Source organism: Triticum aestivum, chromosome 2B (genome assembly GCF_018294505.1).
Source record: "Triticum aestivum cultivar Chinese Spring chromosome 2B, IWGSC CS RefSeq v2.1, whole genome shotgun sequence".
NCBI classification, from domain to species: domain Eukaryota; kingdom Viridiplantae; phylum Streptophyta; class Magnoliopsida; order Poales; family Poaceae; genus Triticum; species Triticum aestivum.
In genome coordinates, this window is record NC_057798.1 from 61,098,403 (window position 1) to 61,115,748 (window position 17,346).

General features: G+C 48.8%; 2 protein-coding genes across 3 annotated transcripts; one reads left to right on the top strand and one right to left on the bottom strand.

The window, feature by feature from the left end:
• Nucleotides 1-234: 234 nt before the first annotated feature.
• Nucleotides 235-2,449, top strand: LOC123040436 (uncharacterized). Of its 2 annotated transcripts, none has more exons than XM_044463277.1 (3): nucleotides 235-462; nucleotides 591-813; nucleotides 2,091-2,449. In XM_044463277.1, the coding sequence occupies exons 1-3, from the start codon at nucleotides 419-421 to the stop codon at nucleotides 2,262-2,264; spliced, it is 441 nt and encodes a 146-aa protein (XP_044319212.1). In that variant the 5' UTR covers nucleotides 235-418; the 3' UTR covers nucleotides 2,265-2,449. The 2 variants fall into 2 exon arrangements, with proteins under 2 accessions (XP_044319212.1, XP_044319213.1); XM_044463278.1 differs by having other exon boundaries at nucleotides 591-766.
• Nucleotides 2,450-13,956: 11,507 nt separating this feature from the next.
• LOC123040437 (transcription termination factor MTERF5, chloroplastic) lies at nucleotides 13,957-16,383 on the bottom strand. The gene has a single exon (XM_044463279.1). The coding sequence runs from the start codon at nucleotides 16,288-16,290 to the stop codon at nucleotides 15,136-15,138; it is 1,155 nt and encodes a 384-aa protein (XP_044319214.1). The 5' UTR covers nucleotides 16,291-16,383; the 3' UTR covers nucleotides 13,957-15,135.
• Nucleotides 16,384-17,346: the final 963 nt, after the last annotated feature.

The following is a 17,346-nucleotide window of genomic DNA, read 5'->3' on the forward strand; positions in this document are numbered from 1 at the left end:
TGATCCAAGTGTGTAACCTCCCTGTACTGACCCTATATGTACTCAACACTTGAAGAAATGAAAACAAGCATTACAGGGGAGCAGCGATTTGGTGCTCGGGCTCAGCTGCTCCCAAAATCGCTATCGCTCGTTGGTGCCTCGGCATGGTAGAAAGTACGCCTGGCGTGTCAGAGCTAGATCGTGCAATATCAAGGATACGCGCTATATACGGTGGGCCATGTTCGTAGCGCAAGGCGTCCGTTAGTCACGCATCGCTCCTGATCCGTGGACCAGCACGTCTCCAATAGTCTGAGCCACGGTCCGGAATTGGTACAAACGATTCTCGGTGGGTCAGGAAGGCTTGCGGCCCAGAGGAGGTTGGCGAAACCTCGGTCCCCTGATATCTGCGGCGGCGGGTGCTACTTCCGGCGGCCCGGCGATGGAAGATGCGGCGCTGGAGTTCCTTATGGATCCCATCAACCGGTGAGTTTCACCTATGTGATTCTCTTCGTTCAATTGATTGATTCGATTCGATGTCGGGCGCTGAAATTTCGACCCTCAAATCCCTCTTCCCCCGCCGCCACCGCCGGCCACTGTGGTGCGACTTGCAGGTTTCCATTTAGGGAGGAATTTGCGGCAACCTTGAGCATCCAGATCCGGTTAGTCCTGCTGCCGTGCTGTGATGCCCATCCTGCTATGCCGGCGGATTCCAATGGCAGGTCTGGTTGCGCACAAGATGAGGGTCCGCAGGCGAACTACGACGAGGAAAGAATGCTTCTCCAAATAGGTCCGTGCAATCCACTAATCCTGAAAGCACCGGGCTGGACTAAAAAGGTTACCCCTTAATAAATTATTCCTTTGCTTGTGAGCATGGACTGCTTCATTCAATCTGTTTAACAAGCGATTTACATGCAAACCTGTGTGTGCTTCACTATTTTCAGCAGTGAACAATGGCTGACTGTGGCGATAGAATGCTCTCAGTTGGAGGACGGCTGGTTTTGATTAACTCTGTCCTCACAAATATGGTTCTCTATATGCTTTCTTTCTTCCAACTCCCAAAAGGGCTCCTGCAAAGACTGGACTATTTTAGATCCAGATTCTTTTGGCAAGGAGATGGTGAAAAGAAAAAATATAGACTGGCCAAATGGAGTGTGGTTTGTAGGCCGAAAGACCAAGGTGGCCTTGGAATTCATGACTTGCAAATCAAGAATGAGGCCCTACTTAGTAAATGGTTGTTCAAACTTCTTACTGAGAATGGTGTTTGGCAAATCATGCTGCGCAACAAGTATCTAGGCCAAAAGGCAGTGTCTCAGGCATATTGGACACCTGGCGACTCGCACTTTTGGGCTGGCCTAATGGTGGCAAAGAAACATCTCTTTCGCTTTGGGTCTTTCGCGATAAGGGACGGGTCGGAGGTTCGTTTCTGGGAAGACATCTGGCTAGGCAATGCCAGTCTTCGAGAACAATATCCAGCCCTGTACAACATTGCTCGCGAAAAGAATAATACTATTGCGCAAGTGCTCAGTTCATCCCCACCCAATATTTCGTTTAGGCGGGATTTGATTGGCCCCCGACTTATGTCATGGCACAATCTTTTATCCAGTTTGGATTCGATTAATATTAGACAAGGCCGGGATGTGTTTCACTGGAACCTTACTACATCAGGGTCATTCACAGTAGACTCTATGTACCGTGCACTCATGCATTCTGAGGTACCGGTGAGTAACAATAAGAAAATTTGGAAGTCAAAGATTCCACTAAAAGTTAAAATCTTCATGTGGTATCTTTGTAGGGTAGTTGTTCTAACCAAAGACAACCTCGCACGACGCAACTGGCTAGGGAGTAAGAAGTGTTGTTTTTGTACTCATGAGGAGACAATCAAACACCTCTTTTTCCAATGCAAGTTTGCACGTACTACATGGTCAATCATCCAAATAGCGTCAAATTTGTATCCACCCATAAGTGTCGCCAATATTTTTGGTCACTGGTTGGACGGTATTCCAAATAAATTCAAAACGCTAATACGGGTGGGAGCATACGCCTTACTATGGTCGCTTTGGCTATGTAGAAATGATTTGGTTTTCAATGATAAAAATGATTCTCCTTTGCAGGTTATTTTCCGTTGTACGCACTTGCTTCGTACATGGTCTACACTACAAGAAGTGGAGTACCAACCGCTGTTCAAGGCGGTGTGTACGCGGTTGGAGCAGGTGGCTACGGTGGTTTTTACCCAACATGGGTGGCAGCATAATCTCCGGATCGGTCCACCATCCCTTGCGACATAGGCATAGTGTCGGTCTATAGGACTCTACTGTCACCGATTTGTCGGTTTTTTTTCATTCATTTTGTCAGACTCTCCGTGTTGGGCTGTGTGCATCCTAGTTATGCAGAGGCCGGGTGTTACTCATAATGTTTTGTATCCGCTTGATGCTACATTTCGAGATAATAAAAGCGCCCTTTATCGAAAAAAGAATGTCCAATGAATTATGAAAATTGAAATCACTCCATGGTAATTTCAGGTTGTGGCTGGGGAGTGCTCCATTGGACAGAACTCCCTGCACATCGAAGATGAGTTTGTTGGAGCAATCTATTTTGCAAATATGCGGAGAAGCCTATGAAGAGTTTAATAAAATCGGAGTTAGGATTGACTTTCAACTCACTCGGGGAGGCCTACGACTTCTACATGTCATACTTGTGGGAGGTTTGGCTTTGGGATCAGGTATGGTAAGAGCAGATTGAATGCCGACAAGGTGCAGAAAATAATCTATGGCTGCTCGGTGAGAACTGCTTTCTCTTTAGTTTGTTAATTTTGTTTCATTCTTGACGCAAACGGTGCCGTAGGGCGGAACAGCTATAATGGTTTGTGTCATCTGGTTTGTGGATTGCAGGGGAAGCCAGAAGCAAGAACAATCGGTCTTGTAGGTGCGATTGCCCCGCATTGATAAGCCTGTTGCGGGCGTCCGACAATAGCTGTTACTCCCTCCGTTCCATAATATAAGAGCATTTTTTATACTACATTAGTGTAAAAAACACTCTTATATTATGGGACCGAGGGAGTATATAACTGAGCATCATGAAAACAACAATCATTCTATGTCGTGGACAATGGGGGAGAAGGTCCGCTGGCCATAGGTGGCGTTTATGAAGAGGACTTTGAGGAACATATGTGGCTAGATAAGTCATGAGCAGACAGACGATGATGTGAGGAAAACTTTGGAGGGTTTTGCTGACATTGTTGCAAGTGACCTGGACTTTTTGTCGATAGCGAGAGCAGGGTCAAGAAGTTGATGTGGACCAATGGAAGCAGTTGGATGCAATACTGGTTCTTTGAAGATGTCACTTTCGACAATGACATGCAATTCGTGCTTTTTGTTGGGGTGAACAACCGTTTTCAGAGCGTTATTTTGGCTGGTGTATTGATGAGGCACGAGCAGCTGAAGAGTTTCGATCGGGGAGTTTCTAAGGATGATAGGAGGAACCGACCCGAAAACTATCGTCACAGGTTTGGCAGTGTATTTAGTTTGCAGTTCACAATCAGAATATTTGAACATGCTCACTCATGTTATCTCACTGTGCGCAGACCAGAACAAAATGTTTGCTGTCTTTTTAATTTTTATTAAAAGAAGCTGATGTATGCTGGTAGTGACAGAGTCATGTTGTGAGGAGAACCAATCTGGCAATAGAGTGTCACACAAGCATGAGCTATGATCGAGCAGTTCGGGTGAATCCTAATCGAAGGTACTGCATACAATGTTACGGAGGTTGAGAAGATGAAGAAGTATGTGACAATGGACAACAATGCGGCGAAACATGAGAAGTTTAGTAGAGTTGTTTAAGAGGTAAAAATCAAGGGTGACGGTACTGAATTCGTGTGCGAGTGCAGTCAGTTGAAGCATACAAGGATGCTTTCCTGCCATGTCCTAAGGATAATATATATGCCTTCAATTGGCTGTGGTTTGCATACAGTGCAAGTATGTTTGTTCAATTATAGTTTGATATATGTTCAGATAGTTGGTATACCATCTTTGACGCATGCATAAGTCTTTCACATGCAGGCATTCGACTCTATACGTGCATGCTATGCTAGCTCTGAAGCGTTAAGAGCACAGCTCTAATGATTAAAGCTAGCGCTGAAGCGTTCAAGCACATGTCAGCTGGCCTTAAAGGTCCAATGGTGAGCTGTGAACCATTGGCAGAGAAGAGGGATGGTCTGGGATTTGAAGACCATCAGGTTGCGATCACTGCAGACAGGTTAACTGGGAATGGCGACCTTGCAGTCCTATCAAATGGTGGTGCAACCCAGGAAGATAATTTGGGTGGTTCTGTGAGTGTGAATGCACTTCAAGGCGAGCACCTCCGGAGAACCAAAGGGGTGTTGGCAGGCCGACAAATAGCCGTGAGAAAGCACCATATCACTCTCTCAGCAAGCGGACTAGGTTTTGTAGCATATTCGTCGTGAAAAGCCCCGCAAGCCTGACAAATGCAAGAACTGTGGTATGGAGGGGCACCGTTGAAACACGTGTACATGACCACTTGGTGGTGGGCAGACTTAGAAGTGAGGATTTAATTTGCCTGTATAATTTGTAATTTGAGGATTTTCTGGTGTGTACTGCGAGCCATGCTTAACGCTTGTTCCCCCAGTGCTTATAGTGTGTACAATTGTAAGATTGTAACATTGAGTGATAGTGGTCGAAGTCTTTTGTAGTACTTTATGCTAACTTTTGCCAGATCTTAAGATTTTTAAGAGCTAAATGTTATGCATAATCAGTTTGCAGTTTTTCAAAATATTTTTATGATCATGCGAGACCCATAGGATTTTTGGCCGTATGGCAGAGTGTTGTAGATCCTGTTGTGCATGAAGTGGTGATAGTACTGTTGTAAGCTGAGGATGGCACGGGAATAAACTGGGCCGTTCGCTCGAAGCCTGTTCCGCCTGGTTAGTGGCGACGCCATTGCAATGAATGCGTCCAGGCCCACATTACTTTTACATCCGATACAATCAGAATGCAGATGAGAATACAAGTAATGGAGCTGATCCACATGCGAACTGATGGCTGAGATTTCAGGAGCAGCTGAGCCTGGGCTCAGAAACGAATTTTCCGCATTACAGTTCTATTCAGTTTACAAATTACTCCCTCCGGTCCTTTTTTCTTTGTGCATAACTGGAATCCCAGATATCGAGGAGAGGCAACCATGCAAAAAACTGGACATTTTTACCCCCACAACTGTGTGAGCTGTGTGTACAGGTATCCTGCTGAGGAATAATTGCAGGCCCTTTGATTGGCGAGAGAATTCCTTATTTGACCCTTTTTTAAAATTTCCTTCCCTTTTCGGCCCAAAAAACTTCTTTATTCATGTGTTGATACTTAAAATTTTGTTTTATTCCCTACGCGACACTTTCATCCTTTTTTCCATCTGAAGGTGTTAACTAGCACATCAAAGACAATTTTACCTCTGATGATAGTATGTCACCAAGAAAGGAAAGAAAAGGAGCGTCAATATGGATGTCTTAGAAGTGTTGCACCAGTGCCCAACCAATCGCGTTGCAGAGCTCGATCCATGAGAGCCCCGGCACGGCGTGCATCCCGTTCTGAGTCCCGACGCGCCTCTCCCTCCTCACCACACTCGTGACCTGCAGTTGCTTTTAAAATCCTAGACCAAATCACCGGGTTGCTCACGCACCAGTACGTGCAAAGCTAGCACAAGAAGCATAGCAAGATAGCAGCTTAGTTGATTTTGTGTGGAACAGTGCACGCACGTCTAGCCGGCACCTCACGTGCGTACGCGATTGGTAAAAGCTACTCTCTCCATTCCATCCATAATATAAAAATCGTTTTTAACACTACACTAGTGAAAAAACCTTTTTATATTATGAGACAGAGGGAATAGCTCTTAATCAACTAAGTGGCTGAATGAGTAGTCATTGTTCCACTCATCATATATTATTATTAGTCCCCTGCAATATTTTTTTTATGATTAGTCATATAGTGAAAAAATAGTACTACTTTTTTTTATCCAAGCATGACAAAATATATATCACATTACCTCTTTGTTTGCATGTGAATAATCTGGTAACATACTACAGTAGGGGTAAAAGAGTCTTTTTGTGCTAACTTAACACCATTACTAGCCGAAACTGACGGAAGTGCCACATAGGGAACAAAATAAAATTTAAGTGTCAAAAAAGGAAGAAAAATGTTTTAAGGGCCAAAAAAGGAAGCAAATTTTAAGAAAAGACCAGATAAAAAAAATTCTCTGGCCGTCCTCCTTGGATTCCTCGTAGCGCACGCCTCAACATGCATGCTCTGCGTGCCAATTGGTTACTGACAGGCGCTAATTATGCGATGGGATGAAAAGGGTAGTGGAATAGATGGAAAGGCGGCTGGCTGCGGTGGCCTAGTACGCAGACCATTAAGGGAAAAAAATGAAAATCCTTATACGCGGACTATTGAGGACCGGAGGGAGTATCACTAGTAACTTGGAAGTTCCGGGTCTAGGCAACTTATCGAAGAACATATACACGGTGGTCACAACTGCTTACTTCAGGACTCCTTTGATACATATGATAGGATTATCGTACAAATAGAAAACTTGTAGAAAATGAGATGACATATATCTAAAATCCTACGATTAGGAATAGGAAAAGATATGTTATTTGTTGACATCACATGAATTAAAGAAAAAATTCCTACAAGAAGGATGTGGCGTTTTGACTCCGGGGCTCTTAGATGAGCCTGTGAGTGAACAGTAAATTCACCAAAAATAGTAAATAAATTAAAAAAGAAATCCTTTTTTTGGTGAAAGATGCTTCTGTTCACCATGTCCGTGCAAAAATTCAGCGCATTTGAATATCTGAAGAGCTCTCAGCAAGACAAATTTGGGGATTGTGAAGAGTTAACTGTGTTGCACTGTCCGGACCCGGTTTTTTTTTTCTGAGAGCTACTCAGACGTCCGAATGATCTGAAAATTGGCACGGAGATCACGCACTCAAGTATCTTCCATCCAGAAATATTTGATATTTTTTCAACTTCTTTATTATTATTTTTTAATTTACTGTTCATAGGGTGTAGATGAGCTCAGGAGCCAAATTGGATATCCGCTACAAGAATCATATCCTTTGAAATTCCTGTGAAATTCCTCCAAACCCAAGGAGGCCCTCATCCTGTCGCTGGTGGGCAACATCCTCCAGAAATGCCGTGGGGCACACACCGCCAGGGCGGCAAGGGCGGCGGACGCAGAGGTAGCCGACAGGGATGCAGCCGCGGCAGAGGCACCGCTGATTACATAACGACAGTACAGCAGGTTCGACGCTACACGCACACACACAAACTCGAGTTGCACGTGCATCTAAGACAGTTGCAGGCCCTCATCGAATTCATCTTGGTCATTGCAGCTTTTATGGAAACGGGAGCCTTCAGGAAGCTTTTTTCATGTTGGTCGCTGGTTGAAGCCTTTTTCATCTATGGTCGAAACTTTTTTTTATAACGGTTGTAACTTTTTTTCATTACATAGTGCATGCTTGAAGCTTTTTTCGTCTACTGTCAAAGCTTTTTGTACAACGGTTGCAACTTTTTCTGTTACACTGTGCCTGCTCGAAGCTTTTTCCATCTCCGGTTGAAGCTCTTTTGTGGCCGGTTGTATCTTTCTCATGGGCCGGTTCCAGCTTGCAGTCGCCGTGTTTGCAACATCATGCCGCCCGTCTTCAAGATCGCGATCACCACGGTCACAGCAAAAAACATTGCTGGTTCCAGCTCACGGGCACTATGGTCGCAGCAAAAAACCTTGCTGGTCTGCGGTCCGCTGGGGTTGCAGTGCCTACTCGCACAGTTCATCGATGCCTCCACCAGCAGCAGGCGGCGCTATCATTCCAGCTCGCAGTAGCTTGTCGTCTCTAACAGCCGGCAGTCAAACCCGTCTCCCCCAAATCTGGACGCAAGAGGAGGAAGAGAGGGGAGAGGGTGTGGAGAGGGAGGAGAAAGGGGAAGAGAGGGAGAAGGAAGAAGGAAGAAAAGGGAAGAGGGAATCAAGTATACAGCGCACGACGTACCTGCCATCACTGGCCGGCTGCACTGTGCTGCCGTCCCCATGGAGAAGAAGTAAAAGGAGCAACGGCAGGAAGAGATAAGGCTAAGGCCAACTCCACCGCACGACCCTATCCTGTCCGGCCCCGTCCGTTTGGGGTAAAAGGAACAAAAGAGGCGGCCTAGCGCGCGGCCTCAAACGGACAAATGTCCGGATTCCGTCCATTTTCGACCCATCCCCGACCCAAACTTGCGCTCGGTTTGGGGTGAAACGGACGCACGCGGACGGCCGCGACACACGCCCTTGTCCCCCCCGTGGCCCGCCTGTCGGGGACACTAGCAGTCCCTCCGCTCCCAACGCTTCACCCTCTCTCCCCGCCCCGCCCCACCGCCGGCGCCGCCCCTATTCTCCGGCCGCCTCCTCACCGCGCAGCCCCGCGCCGTCCATACCAAACTACGTCTCGACATGGCCGCCACCACGCCCGCGCTTTCGCCGTAGTTTTGGTCGTCTATCAGGGGAGGTTTGGCCGTCGCCGTCCTTGCCGGTGGCGGAGGAGACACGACTGCCGGCGACGGACCAAGGCGGATTCCGACGAGAGCTCCAGAGCGGCCAGTAGCCGGCCGACAACCGTCCCTGCTGCGTCGAGGTGATCATCGCGACCTCTTCGCCACCACGACCGGAAGGTGTTCGACTTTTTGCCATCAAAGGTATGGACAGTGGAGACGAGTTTTTCTTTCATCACTTCCTTTGTTCGTCGGACGATTCGTCGTCGGATGATGAAGATCTTGTGGTGGCTGCACTGGTCGTTCACGACCATATTCAACAGCAGCTTCCTCGGTACAGGGGGTCACTCCCTGGCCGTGCTCCCAACTTGAACCGCAACAGAGAAAGAGGCCACGCCCTGCTTTATGCCGATTACTTTGCCAACACCCCGCTCTTCAAGCAAGATAAATTTCGTCGCCGTTTTCGTATGTCAAGGCATGTGTTCAATCGTATCCGAGAAGGAGTGGTTGCTCATGACCCATACTTCGAGTGCAAGACGGATGCCCTTGGCAAGCTTGGATTCTCCTCTTACCAGAAATGCACCGCGGCCATCCGCATGCTTGCATATGGTATTCCAGGCGATCTGGTGGACGAGTATGTGCGTATGAGTGAGACAACATGTCTGATGTCAATGTACAAGTTTTGCCAGGCCGTGATAGAGGTGTTTGGCCCAGAGTACTTGAGGCAGCCAACTGCCGCTGATACAGAGAGATTGTTGGCGACCAACGCAGCTAGAGGCTTTCCAGGCATGCTTGGCAGCATAGATTGTATGCATTGGGAGTGGAAGAACTGTCCATTTGCTTGGCAGGGCCAGTACAAGGGGCATGTTAACGGGTGCACTGTCATATTAGAAGCGGTGGCATCGCAAGATCTTTGGATATGGCATTCTTTTTTCGGCATGGCAGGTTCTCACAATGATATCAACGTGCTGCAGCGCTCTTCAGTCTTTGCAAGGCTTGCAGAAGGCCACTCCCCACCTGTCAACTTTGAGATCAACGGCCACCAGTACAACAAGGGATACTATCTAGCAGATGGTATATATCCTCAATGGTCAACTTTTGTGAAGACAATCTCGAAACCCCAAGGTGAGAAGAGAAAGAGATTTGCCCAAATGCAAGAGACTGTTAGAAAGGATGTGGAACGTGCTTTTGGTGTGCTTCAATCCCGGTGGGGTATCGTTCGAAACCCTGCACTGTCATGGGATGAAAGGAAGCTTTGGGAGGTGATGACTGCTTGTGTGATTATGCACAACATGATCGTCGAGGACGAGCGTGATGAGAGTATCTTTGACCAAGGATTTGATTATCAAGGTGAAAATATTAAGCCCCTGCACCAAGACCCGGCCACATTTGAACAGTTTGTCCAATTCCACCGTGAGATGCGTGATTGGCACACTCATTTGAATCTTCAAAATGACTTGGTTGAGCACGTCTGGGATCACATTTGCAACCAATAGATGTATTGGTCCAATTTAGGTTCAGTCAAGACAATTTCGATTTGGTTGTAAAACTATTTTATTAAAGACAATTTCAATTGAGTTGTAAAACTATTTTAATTTTCAGACAAATATTTGGGTTGGAAACTAGTTTTGATGCAAATTTGGGCATTTTTTGCCCTGACGGACAGGATGGGGCAAATGGATGCGGCCGCGCGCTGGGCGCACGGCCATCGCATCCCAGGACAGGCCCGGACACGACCCCAAATCCCTACCCAAACGGACAGAAACCGGACAAAATGAACGTCCGTTTGGGGGCGAGCGGTGGAGTTGGCCTAACTGTGTTTGGTCGTGGGGCCATCCAGCTGCGTGATTGTGGTTGGGGTGTTTGCATGAATCGCTTCGCACAAGATGGAGTGCGCACGTGCGACCGGCCGAGCGTTCCGCCGGCCTGCCGTATACAAGCGTTTCCCATATTGAAGAGCTGTCAGCAAAACAGATAAATTTGGGGTTTGTGAAAAGTTTACTATGCTGCACTGTTTGGACCCGGGTTTTTCTTCTTTGCTGAAAGCTACTCGGACGCCCAAATGATCTGAAAATTGGCACGGAGATCACACACTCAAGTATCTTTCACCCAGAAATATTTGGAATTTTTTGAACTTTTCTATTATTTGTTTTTAAATTTACTGTTCACATGGTGTAGATGAGCTCAGGAGCCAAATTGGATATTCGCTACAAGAATCATATCCTTTGGAACTCCCGTGAAATTCCTCCAAACCAAAGGAGGCCTCCTCATCCCGTCGCTGGTGGGCAACACCCTCCAGAAACACCGTGGGGCGCGCGCCGCCAGGGCGGCAAGGGCGGCGGACGCAGAGGTAGCCGGCAGGGATGCAGCCGCGGCGGAGGTGCTGCTGATTACATAACGACAGTACAGCAGGTTCGACGCTACACACACACAAACTCGAGTTGCACGTGCATCTAAGACAGTTGCAGGTTTATTTCTACATTATACTCCGCCCCTTGTGTCAATTGATAGCCTCAAGGACACCCTGTCATGTCGAGTTTCTGATTATCATATTTTAGAATTTAAAACTCAGTACTTTCAGGCGCTTTATTTTTTTCCCTGAATGATCGATCGTCACGGAACCAAGATAAGAAAGCAAACCATTTAGCGGCCAGATCTTAACATGGAATGATACTAATGTACACAGAGAACGCAGATGGTGCCACAATGCCATGGCAATGTTAACAAATGAAGCAACCAACCAAGATATCTTTTGCAGGGAAATGTAGGAAGAACACAATCAGGTGTTAAAGGATATATGAGGTGGACAACCAGATCTTAGCTCGAGCGGCAGCTTCAAAGAATCTTCGACATGAACCTGTCACTGGGATATTTGGAATCAGCTGGCTGCTTTCTTTGGTGCTGCAAAGCCGCATTCAGATTAAGGTTTTCCACATTCCTAGGATCCATAGCTTTAGGGATCATGAGTGTGCAGCCAATGTCAATCTCGTCGACTCTCAAGATAGCCCAGAACCAGCATGCTGTGCTTGCGCTCTGTTGATCTGATGTACGCTCATGAGTCATGAAGCTAGGCAATCTTCAGATGGAAGATTGTAAAACAGATGTCATATCTTCTAGAAGCAATTAAACCATGGGGGTCCACTTGGCTGGAAAAATAACCCTGCATATGCGACCAAGACCAACAGAATGTTTTATAGTTACATACCATCGTACAACAATTTTCATAACGTGCAAAGGAAGAACAGTTAAGGAAATCACGATACATCTATCAATCTAGTATATACCTACTAAATTGAAGGCAAGGTGCCGACAGTAGATAGAGCACCACTCTGAATCAAGCCCAGAAATTATAACAGTTATCTCTATGGTGTACAGATGAATAAATTACGGAAGAGAGATTGCTTGCGTAAGATCCATTCTATTGCCTCGTACTTCCTCCGTCCGGAAATACTTGTCATCGAAATAAATAAAAACGGATGTATCTAGATGTATTTTAGTTCTAGATACATTCCTTTTTGTCAATTTTAATGACAAGTATTTTCGGACGGAGGGAGTATATCTGAGGGTAGTTTTGTTTTGTAATGAGCACGGTTAAGAGTGACATGTGCCACTTGCAAATAATGATACCAAGAAGCAACAGTTCCACACTCTAATACAATCCTGATAAAGAAAGCTAAGTAATTCTGGTGTAGGCATCATCCATTTGATACTACACTCTGAAATAGATCACAACACTGGCTCGTTGGATACAAATGCTAGATCACAACACTGGCTCATTTGATCTCTCGGTCGTAGCCGGCTCCGAGACGATGCCCGCAAGAAGGAGAAAGACGCTAAGACGCCTCCATCGCCCGATCCAGCGGATCTGAGGTTTCCCTCCGGAGCCAAAGCCATGGGTAGAAGGAGGAGCACCTCCACGACGACGCATCCAAGAAAGATCGCGGCACCCTCGGGCGCCGCCGTTGTCGGCTCCGGTGAAGACCGGAGCAAGGATTTCTCCCGGAGATGTGCCGGCCACCTGCCACCACCGACCGCCGCCCACTAACCACCACCTCTGCCGAGACCGACCTCACTCTGGCCACGGGATCCCACGATCCACCGCGGCCAGACACGCACCACCCCCTAGCCGAAGCCACCACCACCGAACCCGGGGCCGCCGCCCCGGCAACACCGTCAACCACCATCTTGGACTAGCGCCATCCACGAGTCCCCACAGCCGGAAACTCAGTCAGGGGATGAGCTGCAGCGACGGCGCCGTCAACAGGGTCACGACGCCCGTGGACGCCGCCATCGTCACCCCGATCGCAGTCAGGCATGGTATTCACCCGCAGCGACACCCCACCATCGAAGGCCGGCTGGACCAGCTGGCATACCACGGCCACTGCTTCGCCCGCGTGAACACCGCAATCGTCGTCACCCACCACCGTCCCGAGGCCGCCGCCCCGAGATCCAGCCTCCATCGCCCGTCGAGCAGCGCCCAACTGGGCACCACGACCAGCCGAGCCGAGCACGCCCAGCCACGGCCAGCCACCACCCTCCCGTAGCATCACCGCCTGGAGCAGCGGAGCAGCGCCGCCCCCGCTCTCGAGAACGGCGACCGAGGGGTCCCGCCGCCACCGCGCCGCTAGGGCTTTGCCCGGCGACGCCTCCGGCGGCGGCGAGAGGAGAGGGAGGCGCAGGGGGCCTGCTCAAGCCCGCAGGGGCGCCCCGGTGCGGCCGCACGGTAGCGGGACAGGAAGAGGGGGAGGGCCCGACTCGAACTCCTCCGCGGGGGGAAAGCCGGCAAAGAAGGCGCCGGGCTTCGAGATGGATGGAGAGGACGCCGGGAGGGTCCCGGATCTGTGCTTGGCTGGGCCGGAGGTGGCCGGAGGAGGGAGATCAGCTGGCGGCGGCGGCGGTCCCTGCGCGAGCGGGAGCGCGAGTCTTTGTGTGTGCTCCGCCGACGCTGGGCCTTTTTAACATCAACAGGTTTGTGTCTTACTGAAACAACAGGTCATTGAAAGTTGAGCAATCACACACCTTTAAGGTTCATCTCCAATAAAAGCAATTCTTACGCTCAGGAGCCTTTCAATAGCCCTGCATTGGCAAGTAAAATAACTAGAGCGTTAACAACACAGCAAAATGACACGTAGCAAAAACTTAATCTACAGATGAGTGGATGTATGAAAGGTTTAAGTATGGTCAGCTTGAAATGCTTACTTTGTTTCAGAAAAAAACAGACCATGGCAACTACAACCAATCTTTTTGAAAAATAGAAGTTAAACTACAAACATGGTTCAAATCCTTAATTTTCCCTTGGCGAAAATCATAGACACAAGTATCAAATTTTACTCTGCGTCACTGACCTTCAATGATATCTTTCTCCAGATGAACACCAGAGATGGTGGAAACCAATTCAAGTACAGATTATGTGTAATCTGCCCCAAAAAGCTAGCAGATTATGTGCAGCATTTCGAGCAAACAAATATACTACGGGGAGTAATTAAGAACCTGCAGTCTCTGCCGATATTCAGACCATGTATTCAGAGTATGGATGTATATGACACCAACTATTTGGTGACTATATTCACAAGCACTCAGTTTTAGCCAAACTAAAGAAGAGCTAGCTCAAACATAGAAGCAAGAAATAACGACCACTCCAAATATAAGCCCTTTTGGAAATTCCAATATAGACTACATACGGAGCAAAATGAGTAAATCTACACTCTAAAATATGTCTATATACATCCGTATGTAGTCCGTACTGAAATTTCTATGAAGGCTTATATTTAGAAATGGAGGAAGTAGCTGCTAGTGAAACTCCTGGTGGTGCTTGGCACACAGAATTATCCATAGGACCAAAACAGAATAATGAACTAAAAATCTTAAGCTGACATGCACACTATACACATATTTTATGGCCATGGCGCAGAGCATGAAAATCCACAGTAAACACAGTACAAATTAGTTCTTCTTTGTCTGGATAACATCACTAGCAGCAAGTTGATACAATGGCTCCAAATCGATACAATTAAAGAAGAACTCACTTCCAGACACTTCCTTTAGTTGAATGAATAGTTAGTTGAAGCAAAAAAAAAGGGTCGCTATGAATCTGTGTATGAACAAACCAAAATGATATTTGTATATCAAATCATAATTGAAAAAAAGATTAAACTAAAGCCAGGTGAATTAACCTTGGGCCCTAAATAGGAAATGCTAACACCACAAGGCAACACCCCCTCCAGCTGCTTCCCAAAAGACTATTACCTAAATTTTGGACATGCAACAGATTGCTCCTCCAATTATCCACTATGAATTACAAAAACATCAGGAGTGCATTAACCACATGAAGGAGACTTACCTTGGCTCATTGTCTCAATGCACCAGCAACTAACTTGAAAATTGAAATCCTAATGCGTTGCAGAATGGCCTGATCTCACACTTACTTAGTTCCAATACTAGTGTTTAAAAACATGAAGGGGGACAAAAAAAGTTCATAATCAATCCATGGTTTCTTCTCTGCTGAATGATGGCATTATATAACAATATTCAGGAACCAAATTATCAGTTTAATCACACATTAGCAACAACCCAGCATCTAGGAGACATACAGCAGCAGACAAGCAGCTCATAGTTATAGCCTGTTATTGGCTCATGTGAATCTGAAATTAGTCGGCACTTCTCCTTTACAGGCGGCATCATAGTCCTCTTCGAGGTGTGGTGCAGCTTCCTTGTGAGGGCATATAAAATTCTCCCTGAATACCTTCTCAGTCTCCTTGAAAACAGTACAGTAGCTCGGGTCGCGCTTGAGCAATCCATTTTCCTTGAGAAACTTTACAGCGTAGTACCGGGGCCTGAGCCGGGCCTCTAGGCTGTAACCGAGTAATACCGACTGCTGAGCAATGTAGGACGGTTCCAAGCCCACCTCGGAGATAAAGAACTCAGACCTACGCTGCAGCGATTCCTTGGACCTTGTCAGCATCAATGGAGCCCTAGAAACAGCAATGCCCACCTCAGCATCGGTCCACGTGAAGGTGCTCTTCAGGTACTCCACTCTGGCTGTAATCTCCGCCTCGCTCATGAACGCAACGGCATGCAGCGCGTGCCTGAACATCCCAGAACCACGGGGCACACCTATGTTTTCGGCGCATGCCACCATCGCCTGGAGATGCTGCAGGTTGGCGGTGATCATCCTCGGTCTTTGGATGCACAGCTTGGCAATATCGCAAGCACCTAACCCGCACTCACGCAGGAAGACGACATTGGGCTTGACCACCTTCTCGAGGCTGTGCGAGAGGAAATCGCAGAACTTCATGGCCCGTAGGAGGTTTTCCGAGGAGCCGAAAAGGTGCAGGTAGTACTGCAGCTTGGAGACTGTGTCTTCTTTGCGGAATCTGTGGACGGCGAGCGAGGCAAGGCGCGCAATGTCGGAGCGCGATAGCCCGAGGTCAGAGAGCCCGACGACGACGGGCGCCAGGGTTCTCTCCACGCTGGCGCAGAGTGACCTGGGGTCCCTGGCGATGACCGCGGCGACATCGGCGGCGGAGAGGCCGAGGCCGGCGAGGAAGGCGAGCACGGCGTCGGGGTTGGCGGGGGACTTGAGGCGGGGGAGCTTGGCGGAGGCCTTGACGGCCTGTGGTCGGGTGAGGCCGCAGGTGGCGACGAGGTAGTCCTCGACGGCGAAGCTAGGGTTTGGGGGGACGGCTAGCGGGACCGCGGAGAGGAGGCGGTGGAGACGGAATGGGGTGGGCGGCGCGGAGGGAGAGGAGAGGAGGTGGGTGAGGACGCAGCTGCGGAGGCGGATCATGGCGGCGCGGCGGCGTGGTGGCGCCGGCGGCGAGAGAAAGGGGAACGACAGCCGGCTGGTAGAGAGAGTGCCGAGGATTTGGTCTGTTTTTTTTTCTTCCTTTTCTTTTTTGAGAAACTTTTATTCTTCTTTTCTTGAGGCTCGACCCCGCACATCTGATAATGGGCTGGCTGGGCTGGGCTCGTTTTTCATTGTTACTCAAGCCGAGCCCCACTCCACTCCACCGCCGCCGGCCGCCGGCCACCAACCACCGCCCCGTCTCCCTCACACCTCGCCGCCGGCCTACTCCTACACCCCCTGCCCCTCCCCCTCCCCACACAGGGATCTCCCCGGTGGCCACCTTCGGCGAGCGCAGCGGCGGGCTGCCGAAGGAGCTCGCCGTGCTCTGCGAGGCGGACAGCGCCGGCAGGCAGATGGACTGCTGCAGCCCCCACGCAAGGTCCGTCCGTCCCTTCGTCGATCTTCTTCTCCCAATCTCAATATCTCATGGCCCGTGCGTCTCGACTCATCCCGGTTGTAAACTGATTGTAGGATGTTCTGTCGAAGTGAGGGCTTTTGGTGGCCGGGCTACAGGCAGGCTGCAATCTGGTCCGTCAAAAAGGGCTTTGGGATTGTTGATCTGTCATTTCATTGCAGCAGCGTGGCAGGGCTAGTGGGTGAGATACGGCCCTTGATACACCTACGCGCGCATAGGCGTATTGGTGTTCAGCCCACCAACACAGATGTTCCTTCAGCCCGCGGGATGACTGCTTCGGCTGGACCAGCTGTTTGGGACAGGATTGATGTTTCGAATCAGCACATGTAAAGTGGGCCTTGTGACCTCCGTGGAGCAGATAGAGCCACGCGACCAGGTTGGCTCGGCATTCGCCTCTCTTCCACACAAGCTCGGCGCGGCGGCTGCTCTGTTATTTCAGACAGGCGCACCGCGGCGGCGATTCCCCGCTGGCGAGATGTCGACCGACGGCCTCGAGCTCGACGGGTATGTTCATGCTGCTTCAATGGTCTCCTACCCCAATCTTTGCCCTATCTGATTCAACGGCGTTTTGTGTTTTGGGA